The sequence below is a fragment of the Lutra lutra genome, chromosome 13, assembly GCF_902655055.1.
Source record: "Lutra lutra chromosome 13, mLutLut1.2, whole genome shotgun sequence".
Classification (NCBI taxonomy): Eukaryota; Metazoa; Chordata; class Mammalia; order Carnivora; family Mustelidae; genus Lutra; species Lutra lutra.
Genome location: NC_062290.1, coordinates 59,952,329 through 59,967,911, shown reverse-complemented (window position 1 = coordinate 59,967,911; position 15,583 = coordinate 59,952,329). Strand labels below are relative to the sequence as shown.

The following is a 15,583-nucleotide window of genomic DNA, read 5'->3' as shown; positions in this document are numbered from 1 at the left end:
GATTCTAATATGCTGAGGTCAGTGACTATTAAAAAATCTTAAAAAGAATCTTAAATCCTCCCTTAGTTTTTCCATTAAAAATTTTAATTTTTTTAGTTTTAATTTATTTTTAGTTTAATTTCTTTAGTTTCCTTCTTTGTTCAAAAGTAGTATGTCAATAAGTGTTTTGAATATACCTGTGTGTGAAAACAGTGTGAAAAAGATGATTGAGATTTTTTTTTTAAAGATTTTATTTATTTTTATTTGACAGAGAGAAATCACAAGCAGGCAGAGAGGCAGGCAGAGAGAGAGGAGGAAGCAGGCTCCCTGCTGAGCAGAAAGCCCGATGCGGGGCTTGAACCCAGGACTTGGGATCATGACCTGAGCTGAAGGCAGTGGCTTAACCCACTGAGCCACCCAGGCGCCCAATGATTGAGATTTTTTGATTGTGGATTTTTGTTGCTACCTTTGAGAAACTCGGAAGAAGAAGATAATTTTTTTGAGTGGAAAATAGAATCAAGTGGTAGAAACAGGGAAGTAACACTCAGAAACTGACTGTCCTCCTGCTTTCAAGCTACTGTCCAAGAACACAGGAAGAATTTAGAATCACTCCCCCCCCCCCCCCCCCCCCCCCCCCCCCCCCCGGTCTTCCTTTTCAGAGGGGCGGGGTCAAGATTTAGTCTGGGATTCAGATGCCTATTAATGACTCTTAGCTCTGTGGCAGCTAAGTCAAGAGAACAAACAGCAGCCCTGTTGATTAATTCAAACAACACCGGGTACAGAGCTTTTGCTGCGGGATGGAAATTAACATGTATCCTCACTGGAAGTTGTGTCTTCAAGGACCTCACGTAAGTCATTTAACAAGTCAGTAGAGCTTGATCGTGAGAACTGCAGTCTGGGGAGGAAAAAAAAAAAAAGAGAGAGAGAAATTACAAGGAAGAGGAGGAAAGCTTTGGTTTTAAGCCTATCCCATCCATCTTCTCTTAAATGTCTTCTTTTTGACTGCTAATCCGTGTTAGTCATTCCGTGGTTGCTATTTGTTTCTCTGTTACTGTGCTCAAACTCCTGGTCTGAACCGAAAGCTGAAAATGAACTCTCCCTCAAATACCTCGTGCTTTCATCAGAGAAAGAGGGTTTGCTTTTTAATTTTTGAGTCTCCTGCTTCCTTACATGTAGTTTATTACCAGAAGTGTGATGTTCCTAACAACTAGTTTTACTTTCTTCTTTGCTTTTGAAACTTGCTGTATAAAAGGGCCCAGCTAATGCTTCTTTCTCCCCCAATTCGTTAACTGTTGACTAGCCACCTGTGGGAGAGGAGTGTGTTTATCCTGAGTTAATTAGTTTCCAGTGGTAATGGCAATTCCCGTGTTTATTGACGTGTAACTATGTCATATAGTGTGCTGTATTATAGTGAAACTTATTTAACCAACATTTTTATTGAGGCATAAGGAAATCCAGATGTTTTAGGGAATTATCATCACATTTCAGTTTGATGATTTTTAAAAAATATATTTATATATTTAAAGATCATCTAGGGGCGCCAGCCTGGCTGAGTTGGTAGAGCATGTGATTCTTGATCTCAGCGTTGGGAGTTTGAGCCCTACAATGGGCATAAAGATTACTTAAAAAGATAAAATATTTAAAAAAAATAAAGATAGTCTGTAGTTAAGGAATGGTTTATAAGCCATTTTCCATCAAATAACATCATTCTTGCAATTATTTTTGACATAGTCACAGTCGACTTCTAGCTGTATCACTAATGTCTAATCTCAATTTGCCTTCTTCGGTAAGAAATTATTATCTTCATTTTTTGTAGCACTTGCACTTACATTTAAATTCGAGGTCAGATTTTCTGAGTTCTAAGTTGGAACTTCTTAGTGTTTTTTTTTTTCTTCTTCCTCATGTTTTCAACTAAATCTAAGAAATGTCTGTCTCTAGTTACAAAGGTAATATTTGTTCTGATTCCCATTTCTCATGTGACTGATTTTTTATAATATGCCTTGAAATTACCATTTCATCCATCTGTCTAATGTTTGGGGGTTCTGTGACCACATCAACTCTGAAATACTGTAGTTTTAAAGTTACCTTTCAAGGTTCTCTTCCCCTTACTAATATTCTCTTCCCCTTACTAATAGTCTGTATTTTCCAATATTCCTTAACAAAACTTTTTGTTCTGTTGGGTTATTCTTGTCTGTATGTTATTCTCACTCCCTTATTATGTTCAATCACACCATATTCTCTTTTAGAAAAATGCTAATCTAAAATGTAAAGTTGATAGGATCTCATGACAGACTGAACATGAGAGCTGATGGAGGAGAAGTCACGGAAGTCTCCCAATTACTGGGTGAATGATGATATCATTCACTGAGAATTAGAGTGGAAAAGCCCAAGTTTATGGAGAAGAAAATTTCACTCTGGCAAGTTGATTTGAAGGGCCTGTGGAATGCAGCCAAAAGCAGGTGTCCTAAAGGGAATTATATGTTATTTTTTAAAAGATTTTATTCATTTATTTGAGGGACAGAGATAGCGACAGAGAACATAAGCAAGGAGGAGAGGGAGAAGCAGGCTCCCTGGGGGGCTCGATCCTAGGACCCTGGGATCATGATCTGAGCCGAAGGCAGACGCTTAATGGACTGAGCCTCCCAGCTCCTAAAAGGAGTTAGTTATTTGGGTCTGGACTGAGAAGACTAAGCTAGAGTTTCAGATTTAGCAATAATTTAAAATGTTTGTTTGGGGGGCGCCTGGGTGGCTCAGTTGGTTAAGCGACTGCCTTCGGCTCAGGTCATGATCCTGGAGTCCTGGGATCGAGTCCCACATCGGGCTCCCTGCTCGCCAGAGAGTCTGCTTCTCCCGCTGACCTCTCTCCTCTCATGCTCTGTCTCTCTCTCCCTCCCTCTCTCTCTCTCTCTCTCAAATAAATGAATAAATAAAATCTTAAAAAAACTAAAATAAAATGTTTGGTAAGCTGTGCGGGTGGATGAGGCTTACTAAAGTGAGATGAAAAAGGAAGCTAAGTGGGGAATTCTGGGAAAACTTTAACTTTTAAGTAGTGATTTGAGGAAGTATAGAACCAGAGAGGTGGCAGGTAGGCAGGAAACCAGAGACGTCGTGGAAACGGAAGAAGAAAGTTTCCAGGATGAGACAGTGACCACAGTGTAAAGAAGAAATTACCAGAAGAGCAGCTGGAGGGCAAGGAAGAATAGGTGCCTGGCGGTCAGAAAAAGTGAGTGGAGAAAGAGGGAACATGGCCAGGAAAGCACCACTGAATATTTAATGTAAGACACCATAAACTGATGTCCCTGGGCTTCCACAGGGTTTTACACCCTATAAAATTAAATTTGATAATGTCTAAGAGTCTAATCATCTAGGATTTAGAAAACTGTTATATGCAGAATTTTATAAAAAGAGTTCTGAACTGGCTAAGTATAACAAACTGGACATCATGGGCATTAAAAAAAGTCTGGTGAAACAGGTAGAACAAGAAATGTAGCTGGGTGCCTTGAGCTAGGAGTGTGTGGTGTATTTCAAAATAGATACACATTTTGTTGGGTGAATTACACCTGTCACAATAGGTATCACTGACCCACATCATTGTCCAGGTCTCCAGTCTAATGAAAATGACCTTTAGTTATTGCAAATTCAACATGTCCAAATCAGAAATCTTTATCACGGCCGCCGGCTCATCCCCAAACTTTCTTCTTCTCTGTTTCAGACAGCAGCTCTGCCAGCCACCCCACTGCTTTGAAATAGAAAGCTCAGTCGTTCTTTTACAACATCGTCTCTTCCGTCTCGTCTCCACTATCAAGTTCTGTCCATTCTTTCTCCACATTCTTCTGATTCTCTCTTCTTAATTCCCATGACCACCACCATCTTAATTCAAGTCCTGAAATCGGATTTTTTTTTTTCTGAAATCGGATTTTTAACTGGTCTGCTGTCTAGTCCTACCTCCTCTTTCCAACCCATCTTCTACAATTGTAATTAAGCAAGTCTGCTCATGTCACTCCCTTGATTTAAAAAATTTCCCAATTCTAGTGAGGAGAAAGAAAGCCTGGTCTCTCACCAGCAGGATATCGTCCAAGACCCTTGCTGAGCTGGACTTAACCCACAGCCTCACTGTATCTCGTTACTTTCTGTCTCCACACATCTATCCTAGAACACTGTTACATTTCTTCCTGTTCTTCAACTTGCTTTCTCACCCTTGATCCACTATAAAATCTGAGCAACACTGTTGTACTAGTAAGATCATAAACTTGGGTGCTGGGGGAGGGCAGGTGGGGAGGTTGGATCCAAGTGACTTGGACTAGCCACAGAGAAAAGAACTGGAATCGACTCTTCTTATTTTTTTTTTTTTTTAAGATTTTGTTTCTCTAAAGTAATCTCAACACCCAGTGTGGGGCTCAAACTTACAACCCCTAGATCAAGGGTCACATGCTCTACTGACTGACCCAGCCAGGTGGCCAGCAATGACTCTCTGATATGATCCCCGCCCCATTTCACTTGATGCTTATTAGACTGTATTTCCTACATACATCATGATTCAAGGAACTATCAGGGAGACAAGTATATCTAACAGAATGAACTTTAAGGAATTTATGATCTGTTAAAAAAATAGGACATAGAGAGTGAGTAACTTATGTGACATGAGATCTATTACTTTACAGTCATAAATGTGTACATGAGATCTATTACTTACAAAACATGAGATCTATTACTTTACAGTAAATATAAAACATGAGATAAAGCATGAAATCTATTACTTTATTCAAAGATAGCAGATAATTAAGAATAAGTATGAAATAAGTAATCAAGACAAGTGCAAGCGCTACAGGCATTTAGAGAAGTGGTTGTTTTGGGATAGGATGTTCAATTGAGGTCTTACGACAGAAATAGGACCGGAGGCATGAGTAGCAGGTTAGTAGCAAGAGGGATGATAGTCTTCTCATTGTGGGGAATGACACAAAGTGAGGCAGAGAAGATCTGTTCAGGGCAAAAGGATCTGGGTAGGGGGAAATGTTAATGACAGGAACAGCTCAGGGTATGATTGTGGGGGACTTTCAATCTAAAGTTGATGTCCTAGGCATACCTTACCTGGCAGGGAATAGGGAACTGAAGTTGTTCTTAAGCAAAGAAATGACTTAATGAAAGCATTCCTTTTTTTTAATTTTATTTTTTATAATTTCTTTTTTTTAAATTTTAATTTTGTTTTTTATAAACATATAATATATTTTTATCCCCAGGGGTACAGGTCTGTGAATCGCCAGCTTTACACACTTCACAGCACTCACCATAGCACATACCCTCCCCAATGTCCATAACCCGACCCCCCCAACCCCCCTCCCCCTATCAACCCTCAGTTTGTTTTGTGAGATTAAGAGTCACTTATGGTTTGTCTCCCTCCCAATTCCATCTTGTTTCATTTACTCTTCTCCTACCCCCTTAACCCCCCATGTTGCATCTCCTCTCCCTCATATCAGGGAGATCATATGATAGTTGTCTTTCTCTGATTGACTTATTTCGCTAAGCATGATACCCTCTAGTTCCATCCACGTCGTCGCAAATGGCAAGATTTCATTTCTTTTGATGGCTGCATAGTATTCCATTGTGTATATATACCACATCTTCTTTATCCATTCGTCTGTTGATGGACATCTAGGTTCTTTCCATAGTTTGGCTATTGTAGACATTGCTGCTATAAACATTCGGGTGCACGTGCCCCTTCAGATCACTACGTTTGTATCTTTAGGGTAAATACCCAGCAGTGCAATTGCTGGGTCATAGGGTAGTTCTATTTTCAACATTTTGAGGAACCTCCATGCTGTTTTCCAGAGTGGTTGCACCAGCTTGCATTCCCACCAACAGTGTAGGAGGGTTCCCCTTTCTCCGCATCCTCGCCAGCATCTGTCATTTCCTGACTTGTTAATTTTAGCCATTCTGACTGGTGTGAGGTGATACCTCATTGTGGTTTTGATTTGTATTTCCCTGATGCCGAGTGATATGGAGCACTTTTTCATGTGTCTGTTGGCCTTCTGGATGTCTTCTTTGGAGAAATGTCTGTTCATGTCCTCTGCCCATTTCTTGATTGGATTATTTGTTCTTTGGGTGTTGAGTTTGCTAAGTTCTTTATAGATTTTGGACACTAGCCCTTTATCTGATATGTCATTTGCAAATATCTTCTCCCATTCTGTCAGTTGTCTTTTGGTTTTGTTAACTGTTTCCTTTGCTGTGCAAAAGCTTTTGATCTTGATAAAATCCCAAAAGTTCATTTTTGCCCTTGCTTCCCTTGCCTTTGGCGATGTTCCTAGGAAGATGTTGCTGCGGCTGAGATGGATACACCAGGCAATAGCATGCAGGACAGATTACAGAAGCAAGGGAATGTAGGCTGGAAGAACCAATAGAAACATAGTAATTTAGGTCTAAGATGCCATATTTTCTCAATTCTAAGACACTGTTGACATAATGGAGTTCATAATTTAAAAAACTCTACATTAAATACATATATTGATTATAAGATAAATCTTGACTTTAAGTGTGAATATCATAAAAATATAGGCATCTCAGAATTAAGGAAATAACAGGATGAACTAAGGTAGTAATGATATGACTGGTAGGAATGGGAAGGAACAGTAGATGCAAAAAAGCCCAAAAAACAAAACAAAACAAAAACCCAAAACCATTTTTAAAAAGTTGAGACTTTGGATATTAAGAGTCAGAAGACTGAAATATGACTCTGTGATTTTGAGTCTGAATGAAAGTGGCAACTTGGTGCCATTAACAGACATGGGGAAGTTAAGAGGAAAAAAACCCAACTAAATTTTTTACATTGAGTTTGAGGGAAGGAAATATCTAGCAGGCAATTGGGATATGGGCCTAGAACTAGGAAGAAAAATCAGGCTAGAATAGAGTATGCATCCCAGGAATTATCGATACAGAAGTTAAAACGGAAGACTTGAGAGTGAAGGAAATTCTGAAGGATGGCATATGTGGAGGGCCAGAGGCAGAGGTGTAATCCTTAGGAAATACCCACGTTTAGAGACAGGAGGCAGGGTAGGGAAGAAAAGCAGAAATGATGTGACAGGTTGGATTAGATTCATTCCAGTGTGGGGCGGGAAAGTCATGAGATGAGAAAGGTTGAGGCTTATGTTCATGCTTAGGATTTGTAGACGTTAATTATGTGTATTTGGATGTCTTTTTTTTTTTTTAATTGAGGGGTGGGGGTAGGGCCCGGTGAAGAACCCAATCTCATGATCTCTGAGATCATGACCTGAGCCAAAATCAAGAGTTGGACGTTTAACTGACTGAGCCACTGGGGCACCCCATGTGTTTGGAGGTCTTAAGCATTCACACAGGTAAGGCGATGCCCACTTCAGTACTCCGAAGGAATGTCCATGTGGGACCCCACCTTCATCCTCAGCTTCATGCTGACTGCCAGGTGTGGGCTCTTCCTCACCTCCAGGGATTTAGGGCCAGTACCTTGGCTGGTTCCTCAGCCTATACTGAGAAATCATGAAATTTCTCCCAGGGCTTGTTGCTGGCACTGTGTGCTACCAATCTTGCAAGGAGGTCCTTGCAAGTCCACAAGAACATCCTTCTCACAGAACTCTTTCATGAGCAGTTATTTTAGAACACAATTTTGTTGATCTAACTTGTTACAACAGAGTCAAATTTATTTAAAAAAAAATTTTTTTTAAGATTTTATTTACTTATTTGACAGACAGAGATCACAAATAGGCAGAGAGGCAGGCAGAGAGAGAGAGGAGGAAGCAGGCTCCCCGCAGAGCAGAGAGCCTGATGCGGGGATCATGACCTGAGCCGAAGGCAGAGGCTTTAACCCACTGACCCACCCAGGCGCCCCAACAGAGTCAAATTTAAAGATAAACTAGTTTTAAATACTTCTGCAGTTCTTCCAGAATAGCTGTGCAAATTAAACTTTCTGAACTCCAATTAGTCGGGGATGGCTGAGCTCTCTCTGGCTTCCCTCATTTCCCTAGCAGACAGATAAGAAATAAAATTACTTACTGGTTTGAAATATGATGGTTTCATAGCTCATAAAGAAAAATACACTTAAAAATTCGAATGAAGGGCAACATTTCACAAAAACAAACACATAGTCGTATTTATTTATACTTTTCTTCTCTAATTGGGAGAGCTGGCATAGGGAGGACTCACCACTAGAGGTGCTCTAAAAAGCTGACTGGTTCACATAATAAGCTGATTAGTAATTGAGGATATGAAGAATGAGTGAATGGTCCTGATTTCAAGAGGCTTCTTTTCTTGTTATGAATGTCTTAATCACTACCTTCGTAAACATATCTTTCCATCTCATGCTTGCAAACCTGAAGTGGACACAGAGTTCAGGATATTACTGAATTATTTTCAGTCAATGTAACCTTAATCCTTACATGCTTTCCCTAAAGGGGAAAGGATTGCTTTCTCATCTGTCATCATCAGTGCAACAAGAGCAGTTCTGTCTGTTCTGGGGAGGTGCCTAGATGACTTGGTTGGGCTGTTAGCAATCTGACTTATGCAGTGATATCTGGTTTGTAAGATGTGTTTTATTTTTATGTACTCAAGAGGTTCTGGCAATTAAAAGTGTTGTGCCTGATATATAGAGTGGGGCTAGGGGAACAGTTAACAAAAGGATATTTATTGAACAGAAATATCCAGCTTAATATGGTGGTTAGTTGCTCGATTTTTTCCATGTCTGGATTTCTTCATGAAATTGGCTAAGGGCAGGAATGGCGAGTACATGGCACCATCCCTGCCTTCCTCCCCTCCTCCCTGCAAAACATCACAGCTGATATCCCAGGAGTTTTTTCCTTTGAACTCAGCATCAGAGTCATCTTCCACACAGTTCTCCAAGAAGCCACTACCAACTGGTTGGAGTTGGGAGTTGAAATAATGGGGTTAGAGTTTCTTCCTGTTTACACTTTTGGTGTTAGTATCATCTGATTGTGAGGAACAGAGGCTCTTAAGAAACAGAGGATTTTTTAAGGATTCATATGGGTTGAAGTTGTGCAGGATCCAAGGCAAGTCAGGGACTGGATTCTCTCCCTACAGCCCACCTGTTCTACCTTCTGTAGCATATCTGTTGTGTCTGTTTTTGTGCCTCATTTTCCACTTCACTCCCAACTGGCCAATCCTCCCTGTATTCTGTGGTCTAAATGCTTCAGAGAGCTAGTTTAATGTGCTTAATCAATACCATCGTGTCTATTACTAGCACAGTCTTGGTGCTAGGACTTTCCATAGGTCATGGATAGGCAGCCCCTGCATAGACAGCCCACAGACACTGGCAATGTTTTCTTTCTTTATTTTAGTAGTAGTTATGCAGGTATGTTCACTTCATGAAAATTCAGAAATCAACACATACTTATTATGTGCAAGTATCTTTGTTACACTTCAGTGAAAAGTTTATTTTTTTAAAAAGGGCCAAACTGACCTCATTTTCTTTTTTGAAGGCTTTATAAAATTAGTACATCAGGAGACTGTCTTAGACATTGTATACCTTGATTTTATTGTGTTTATCTTTATTTTTTTTTTAATTTAGAGGGGAGGGGGTTGGGAGGATCGGTGAGCCTGGTGGTGGGTATTAAGGAGGGCATGTATTGCATGGAGGATTGGGTATTATATGTAAACAATGAATCTTGGAACACTATACCAAAAACCAATGATATACAGTATGGTGACTAACATAACACAATTAAAAAAAACTATCTGGGGACTCCCTCAAGTGGGGCTCCCTGCTCAGTGGGGAGCCTGCTTCTCCCACTTCCCTCCCCCCAACCATTTTCTCTCTCTCTCAAATAAATAAAATCTTTTTTAAAAAGAGAAAAAAAAAAAGATTTAGTGGAGGGATTAGAAGACTCCACAGAGCGTGGAGCCCCTACCCGGAGCCCATGGGGTGGGGGGGTTGGCTCATGTATGGCTCAATCCTGGGATTCTGAGATCACTACCTCAGTGAAAATCAGGAGTCCCTTGCTCAACTGACTGGGTCACCCAGTGTCTCCTGTATTCTTGATTTTAAAGGAGATAGCTTTAAAAGTCTCTTAAAGACGTTTATGTGAGTGATTCAGAGAGATGTGGGCTGGATAACAGAAGAGTTATGTGAATTCTTAACTAGTGGAACAGCATACCCAAAAAGCGATGAGCAAGTGCAACTTGAAGATAGTTTTCTGTCGTAAGAAAGGCTCTGTTTAGTAGGAAGAGGAAATACCAGGTAGTGTCTAAATACGTGGGATCTTCTGCTTAACAACTCTGTGACCTTAGGCAACTTTCCCTTTTGTGCTTCAGCCTCCTTATCTATAAAATGGGAGTGATAGAATCTACACCTTAAGGTTGTTCCGAGTACTGAGAGAATATAAACAAAGTAGTTAGGATATTGGGGTGCTAATACTTGGGTAGACTTTATAGAGAGGCGAGTACTTTACAACTAAACCACCAAATAAAAGAGCAAAAAAGTCCCTATTAAAAGAAATGTTCCTAAAGTGGTCAGATGAACATCTGTCAGGGATGATTTCGAGAGGTCTCCTCCTTTGATGAGAAGGTTGGGTTACATGATCTTTTAAGATTTAGGATTCTCTGATAACCCAATTATGCCATAAATGTTTGAAGTTGTAATTCTGCTTATGGAGTAATTATGGAAAATTTGATTTTATTATATCATAAAGCCATACCTACTTTTTTGCAACTTGTAGAGCTCTCAGATTAAAGCCAAAGGAAACCAAACCAAACATAAACAATGACATGAGAAGATTTTGATATGTTAATTCACAACTGTTAAATAGCAAAGTAACAGAGATCCGGAAATGTAATGGTACGTATAGAAATGTGATCTGAGAAAGCCAAAAGGAAATGCCTCCTACAGCTCCTTGCTGCAACTTCATCTCAAGAGAACATAGAGAAAAAGTCTAAAAAAGAGGGTCATTTCATTAATTTCACTTTCATTTCAAGGTTAAGTGATTCCATGAACACAGAACTATTCGAACTATATATGGAAATATAAAATTTTCAATATTGGTCAAACATAAAATCTGAGTGGCTTAATAAGTGCAAAAATTCAAAACTGTATTATCTTTATTAAAAGTATTTGTATTTCTAGTTACATTTTTCCTAGCCATAACTTAAGCATTAAGTATGTTAAAAATATGTAATACTTACAAGATACATAAAAAAGCACTGATATCTCAAGTGTACAATTTGAATTCTAACTAAACACACCCATGTAATAAGCATGCAGATTTTTAAAAAACTGAACATAAATACTGTTTTTTTTTAAACTAAATTTTCTTAAGTTTTAAGAGAAAAAAATAACTGTTCTTTTCTGGATATTTGGTGATATGGCATGTAACTTTATTATAATTAAATATTTATTTTAAAAATATTTTATTTGACAGAGAGCGAGAGAGGGAATACAAGCAGGGGGAATGGGAGAGGGAGAAGCAGTCTCCCTGCTGAGCAGGGACCCCCCCCCCCCAATTCAGGGGGTCGATCCCAGGATCTTGGGATCACGACCCAAACTGAAGGCAAACACGCAATGACTGAGCCACCCAGACGCCCTAAAGATTTTATTTGATTTTATGTTTTCTTTTTTTTTTTTTAAGATTTTATTTATTTATTTGACAGAGAGAAATCACAAGTAAGCAGAGAGGCAGGCAGAGAGAGAGGAGGAAGCAGGCTCCCTGCTGAGCAGAAAGCCCGATGCGGGGCTCGAACCCAGGACCTGGGATCATGACCCGAGCCGAAGGCAGCGGCTTAACCCACTGAGCCACCCAGGTGCCCCATTATGTTTTATTTCTTTAAAAGATTTTATTTGGGGACGCCTGGGTGGCTCAGTGGGTTGAGCAGCTGCCTTCGGCTCAGGTCATGATCCCAGCGTCCTGGGATCGAGTCCCGCATCGGGCTCCTTTTTTGGCGGGGAGCCTGCTTCTCCCTCTGCCTCTACCTGCCATTCTGTCTGCCTGTGCTCGCTCGCTCTCCTCTCTCTCTGACAAATAAATAAAATCTTAAAAAAAAAAAAAGATTTTATTTGACGGACAGAGATCAAAAGTAGGGAGAGAGGCAGGCAGAGAGAAAGGAGAAAGCAGGCTCCCCGCTGAGCAGAGAGCCCGATGTGGGGCTCGATCCCAGGACCCTGAGACTATGACCTGAGCTGAAGGCAGAGGCTTAACCAACTGAGCCACTCAGGTGCCCCTAAAGATTTTATTTTTAAGTAATTTCTGCACCCAATGTGGGGCTCCAACTCACAACCCCGAGATCAAGAGTCACATGCTCCATTGACTGAGCCAGCCAGGCGCCCCTGAAATGTAAGTTTAAAAGCAATATGCCCATCTTGGGGTGCCTGAGTGGCTCAGATGGTTAAATGTCTGCCTTCGCCTCAGGTCATGATGGGATCGAGCCCCCCCATATTGAGCTCCATATCGAGCCCCATGAGCCCCATATCAAGCCATATATTGAGCCCCATATAGGGCTCCTGGCTCAGCAGGAAGCCTGCTTCTCCCTCTTCTTCTCCCTTTGCCTCTCCCACGGCTCATGCTCTCTCTCTCTGTACCTCTCTGTCTCAAATAAATAAATAAAATCCCTAAAAAAATTGTAAAAAATAAAAAATAAATAAAATAAAAGCAATGTGCCCATCTTGAACATTTCCTGAGGGTTTTGATACCACTTGTGTTAGGCAAAATAATAGCTCCCGAAGAGCCATGTCTTAATCCCTAGAACTTGTGAATGTCCCCTTATATAGAAAAGAGACTTTGCCAATGTGATTAAATCAAGGATTTTGAGATGGGAAGAATATCCTGGACTATAATCACAAGAGTCTTTTTAAGTCAAGGAGGAAGAGAGTCACAGGAAATGTGACAAGGAAAACAGAGATCAGAGGGGCCACAAACCAAGGAATGAGGGCAGCCTGTAGCCAAGGAAAGGCAAGGAAATAGATTGTCCACTGCCCCCTAGGGAAGGCCGACCCTTTAAAAAAAAAAAAAAAAGACATATATTTGAGATATTATATGTTACTTTCAAGTATACAGCGTAATGATTTGATATATGTATATATTGTGAAGTGATCACCATTATGTTTAGCTAACATCCATCACCAGTTTAATTTTCTTTTCTTGTGATGATATCTACATTGCTACTTTGATTTTAGCTGGGTAAAACTCATTTCAGACTCCTAACCTCGAGAACTGCAAGATAATACATTAGTTTTTAACCACTAGGTTTTTTTTTTTTTTTTAAGATTTTATTTATTTGACAGAGAGAAATCACAAGCAGGCAGAGAGGCAGGCAGAGAGAGAGGAGGAAGCAGGCTCCCCACTGAGCAGAAAGCCCGACACGGGGCTTGAACCCAGGACCTGGGATCATGACCTGAGCCGAAGGCAGCGGCTTAACCCACTGAGCCACCCAGGCGCCCCATTAACCACTAGGTTTAAGGTAATTTGTTGTAGCAGCAATAGAAAACTAATGCACTCTCTGGTGAATCTATGTCCAGATTAATATATCTTATTGTTCACTTAATAGGCATCTCAAATATATCCCAAAATAAAACTTTTTAACTCCCCAAATGTGGTCACTCCCTCAGCTTTTTTCTTATCTTGATAAATAGCACCAATCACCCAATTACTAATACCAGACACCTGGAAGTCATTCTTGTTTCCATCCTTTTCTCTCATTCCCTCATACCTAATCCATAATTTTCAATTCTGCTTCCAAATTCAATCTCATATCATCCATTTGAGTTTCACTGTCACCATTTTTAACAATTTTGTTCTCTTTAATATGCAATATGTGCATATATTACAAAACACAAAAGATATTATAAATAGGTATTCAGTGGAAAAGTCCATCTCCTTCCAGCCCTGTCAGTGGGACCAGTTTTTTATGTATCCTTCCAGATTATTTTTTTTCACTGCCACCATTCTTTCAGTGCCAATCCATTCTCCACATACTAGCCAAAGTGATATTTAATAAAATCTGTTGGCACTTCCTTACACAAATCCCCTTAAAGCCTGTCCTTTTGTGGCTGAAATGACCTTTTAGTAGCTCCAGGCTAGCCGCCAGAGAAATGCTAGTTCCTAAGTACTCTGCAACTTACAGCTTCATTATTAAATGAAATACATGAAATGCAAAAGTTAGGGTTTGAAATTTGCCTTAGAGCAAGAACTCTGGATGAGTTGTTAAGTTTCACCTGCGGTAAATTATTTAATGGTGGTAAAAACGTTGTAATGTTTTTTAACACCAACTCATTCGAAGTTTGTCATTGGTGACTCGGTAATTTGAAAAGATCATTAAAAGGTCTTTTATCAGGGGCGTCTGGGTAGCTCAGTGGCTTGTGCCGCTGCCTTCGGCTCTGGTCGTGATCTCGGGGTTCTGGGATCGAGTCCCCCGTGGGGATCTCTGCTGGGCGGGGAGCCTGCTTCCCCCTCTCACTGCTTGCCCCTCTGCCTACTTGTGATGTCTGTCAAATAAATAAATAAATAATCTTAAAAAAAAAAAAAAAAAAGGTCTTTATCGGGCGCCATGGGAGCCCTCTTCCGCACCGCCACCTCTTCTGTCGCTGCCAAGTTCCCCTCTGGACTTCCCCGGCCCGACTGGCAGAAGGTTCCCTAAAAGGAGGCCCAGGCGGAGCGCCTTATGATCAGCTGGTATGTGCCTTGTTTGGTTCATTATCAACACTCCATCAATCTTCGAGCAGACACCGTCCTGCAGTGGCGGGGCTTTATCTCAAAAGATGGCTCTGGGGCGGACCGGCAGCACGACAGTATTGTTTTGGTCAGGGCCTATGAAATGCCCGAGGGAAGAAAAGGCATAATTCTCCTTTGGGTGCAAGGCCAAAACAGCTTCCACGTGCGAAGACCCAGGCTCTCCAGCGTGCGTGGACCGCGGAGTAGTACACGTCGGGGCGGCAACAGACTGGCCAAGTCCGCCACGACGACTGGAGACACTCCACTCCTCTCGGCCGACCCCTTACAAAAACCGTTTGGCAAGGGGGTGGGGCTCTTCCGGGCGCAGCCAATCAGAGGGTCGGTCTCAGGTTACGTAAGGGCGCGTTCGCCGATTCGGTGCCGGGGGGACGCGTGCTGGGGCGTGCAGGGGCGTGCGGGGCTGGGGTCAAGACTAGAGTCTCCTACGCGCGTGACAGACTTGCGGAAGGCGGGCCGCCTTCAGTTGCTGCGTTCGGCTGTAGCCCGTGAGGCGCGGCGGCGGCCTGGGAGGAAGCTGCGCGCCAGCGTCTGGTGAGAGCCCCGCGTCGGCCGGGACCCGGGGGACGCGCCGGGGAGAGCATCCTCCGGGCCCCCCCGCGGCCTCCTGCTCCGGCCCCTGTCTCGTGGCCTCCGCAGTCCCGCGGCTTGGACCTCCCGGCGTTCCCAGGCCCGCACAAGACCCGGGCGTCGCCCTGTCTTCCGCAGGCCTACGTGCCAGGGCCCCTCTGTGTTACCGGCACGGGGAGCAGACAGGTTCGTGGCGGGCCTTGGGCGAGTAGCCGGCGGCGGGGAAGGGTTCCCACCCACGAGCAGTGCTGTCTAGTGAGGAAGCGGGCTGTCCTGGGAGATAGTGAGGGTGCTTTTACGGAGGTGTGCAGGAGAGGGCGGAGAGCTCCTTGACAGACAAGTGG

At 42.0% G+C, this 15,583-nt stretch overlaps 1 protein-coding gene across 3 annotated transcripts in view; it reads left to right on the top strand.

Moving 5' to 3' along the window:
- Positions 1 to 671: 671 nt before the first annotated feature.
- The window catches only part of GNE (glucosamine (UDP-N-acetyl)-2-epimerase/N-acetylmannosamine kinase), a 46,596-nt gene continuing 31,684 nt past the window's right edge, over positions 672 to 15,583 (top strand). The window contains exon 1 of one of the 3 annotated variants that reach the window (XM_047699315.1): positions 672 to 827. In XM_047699315.1, the coding sequence (XP_047555271.1) occupies positions 777 to 827 (51 nt within the window). In that variant the 5' untranslated portion in view covers positions 672 to 776. Of the gene's footprint in view, positions 828 to 15,052; positions 15,426 to 15,583 lie in introns of those variants that run through there. The other 2 variants (XM_047699316.1, XM_047699317.1) reach the window with 2 other exon arrangements.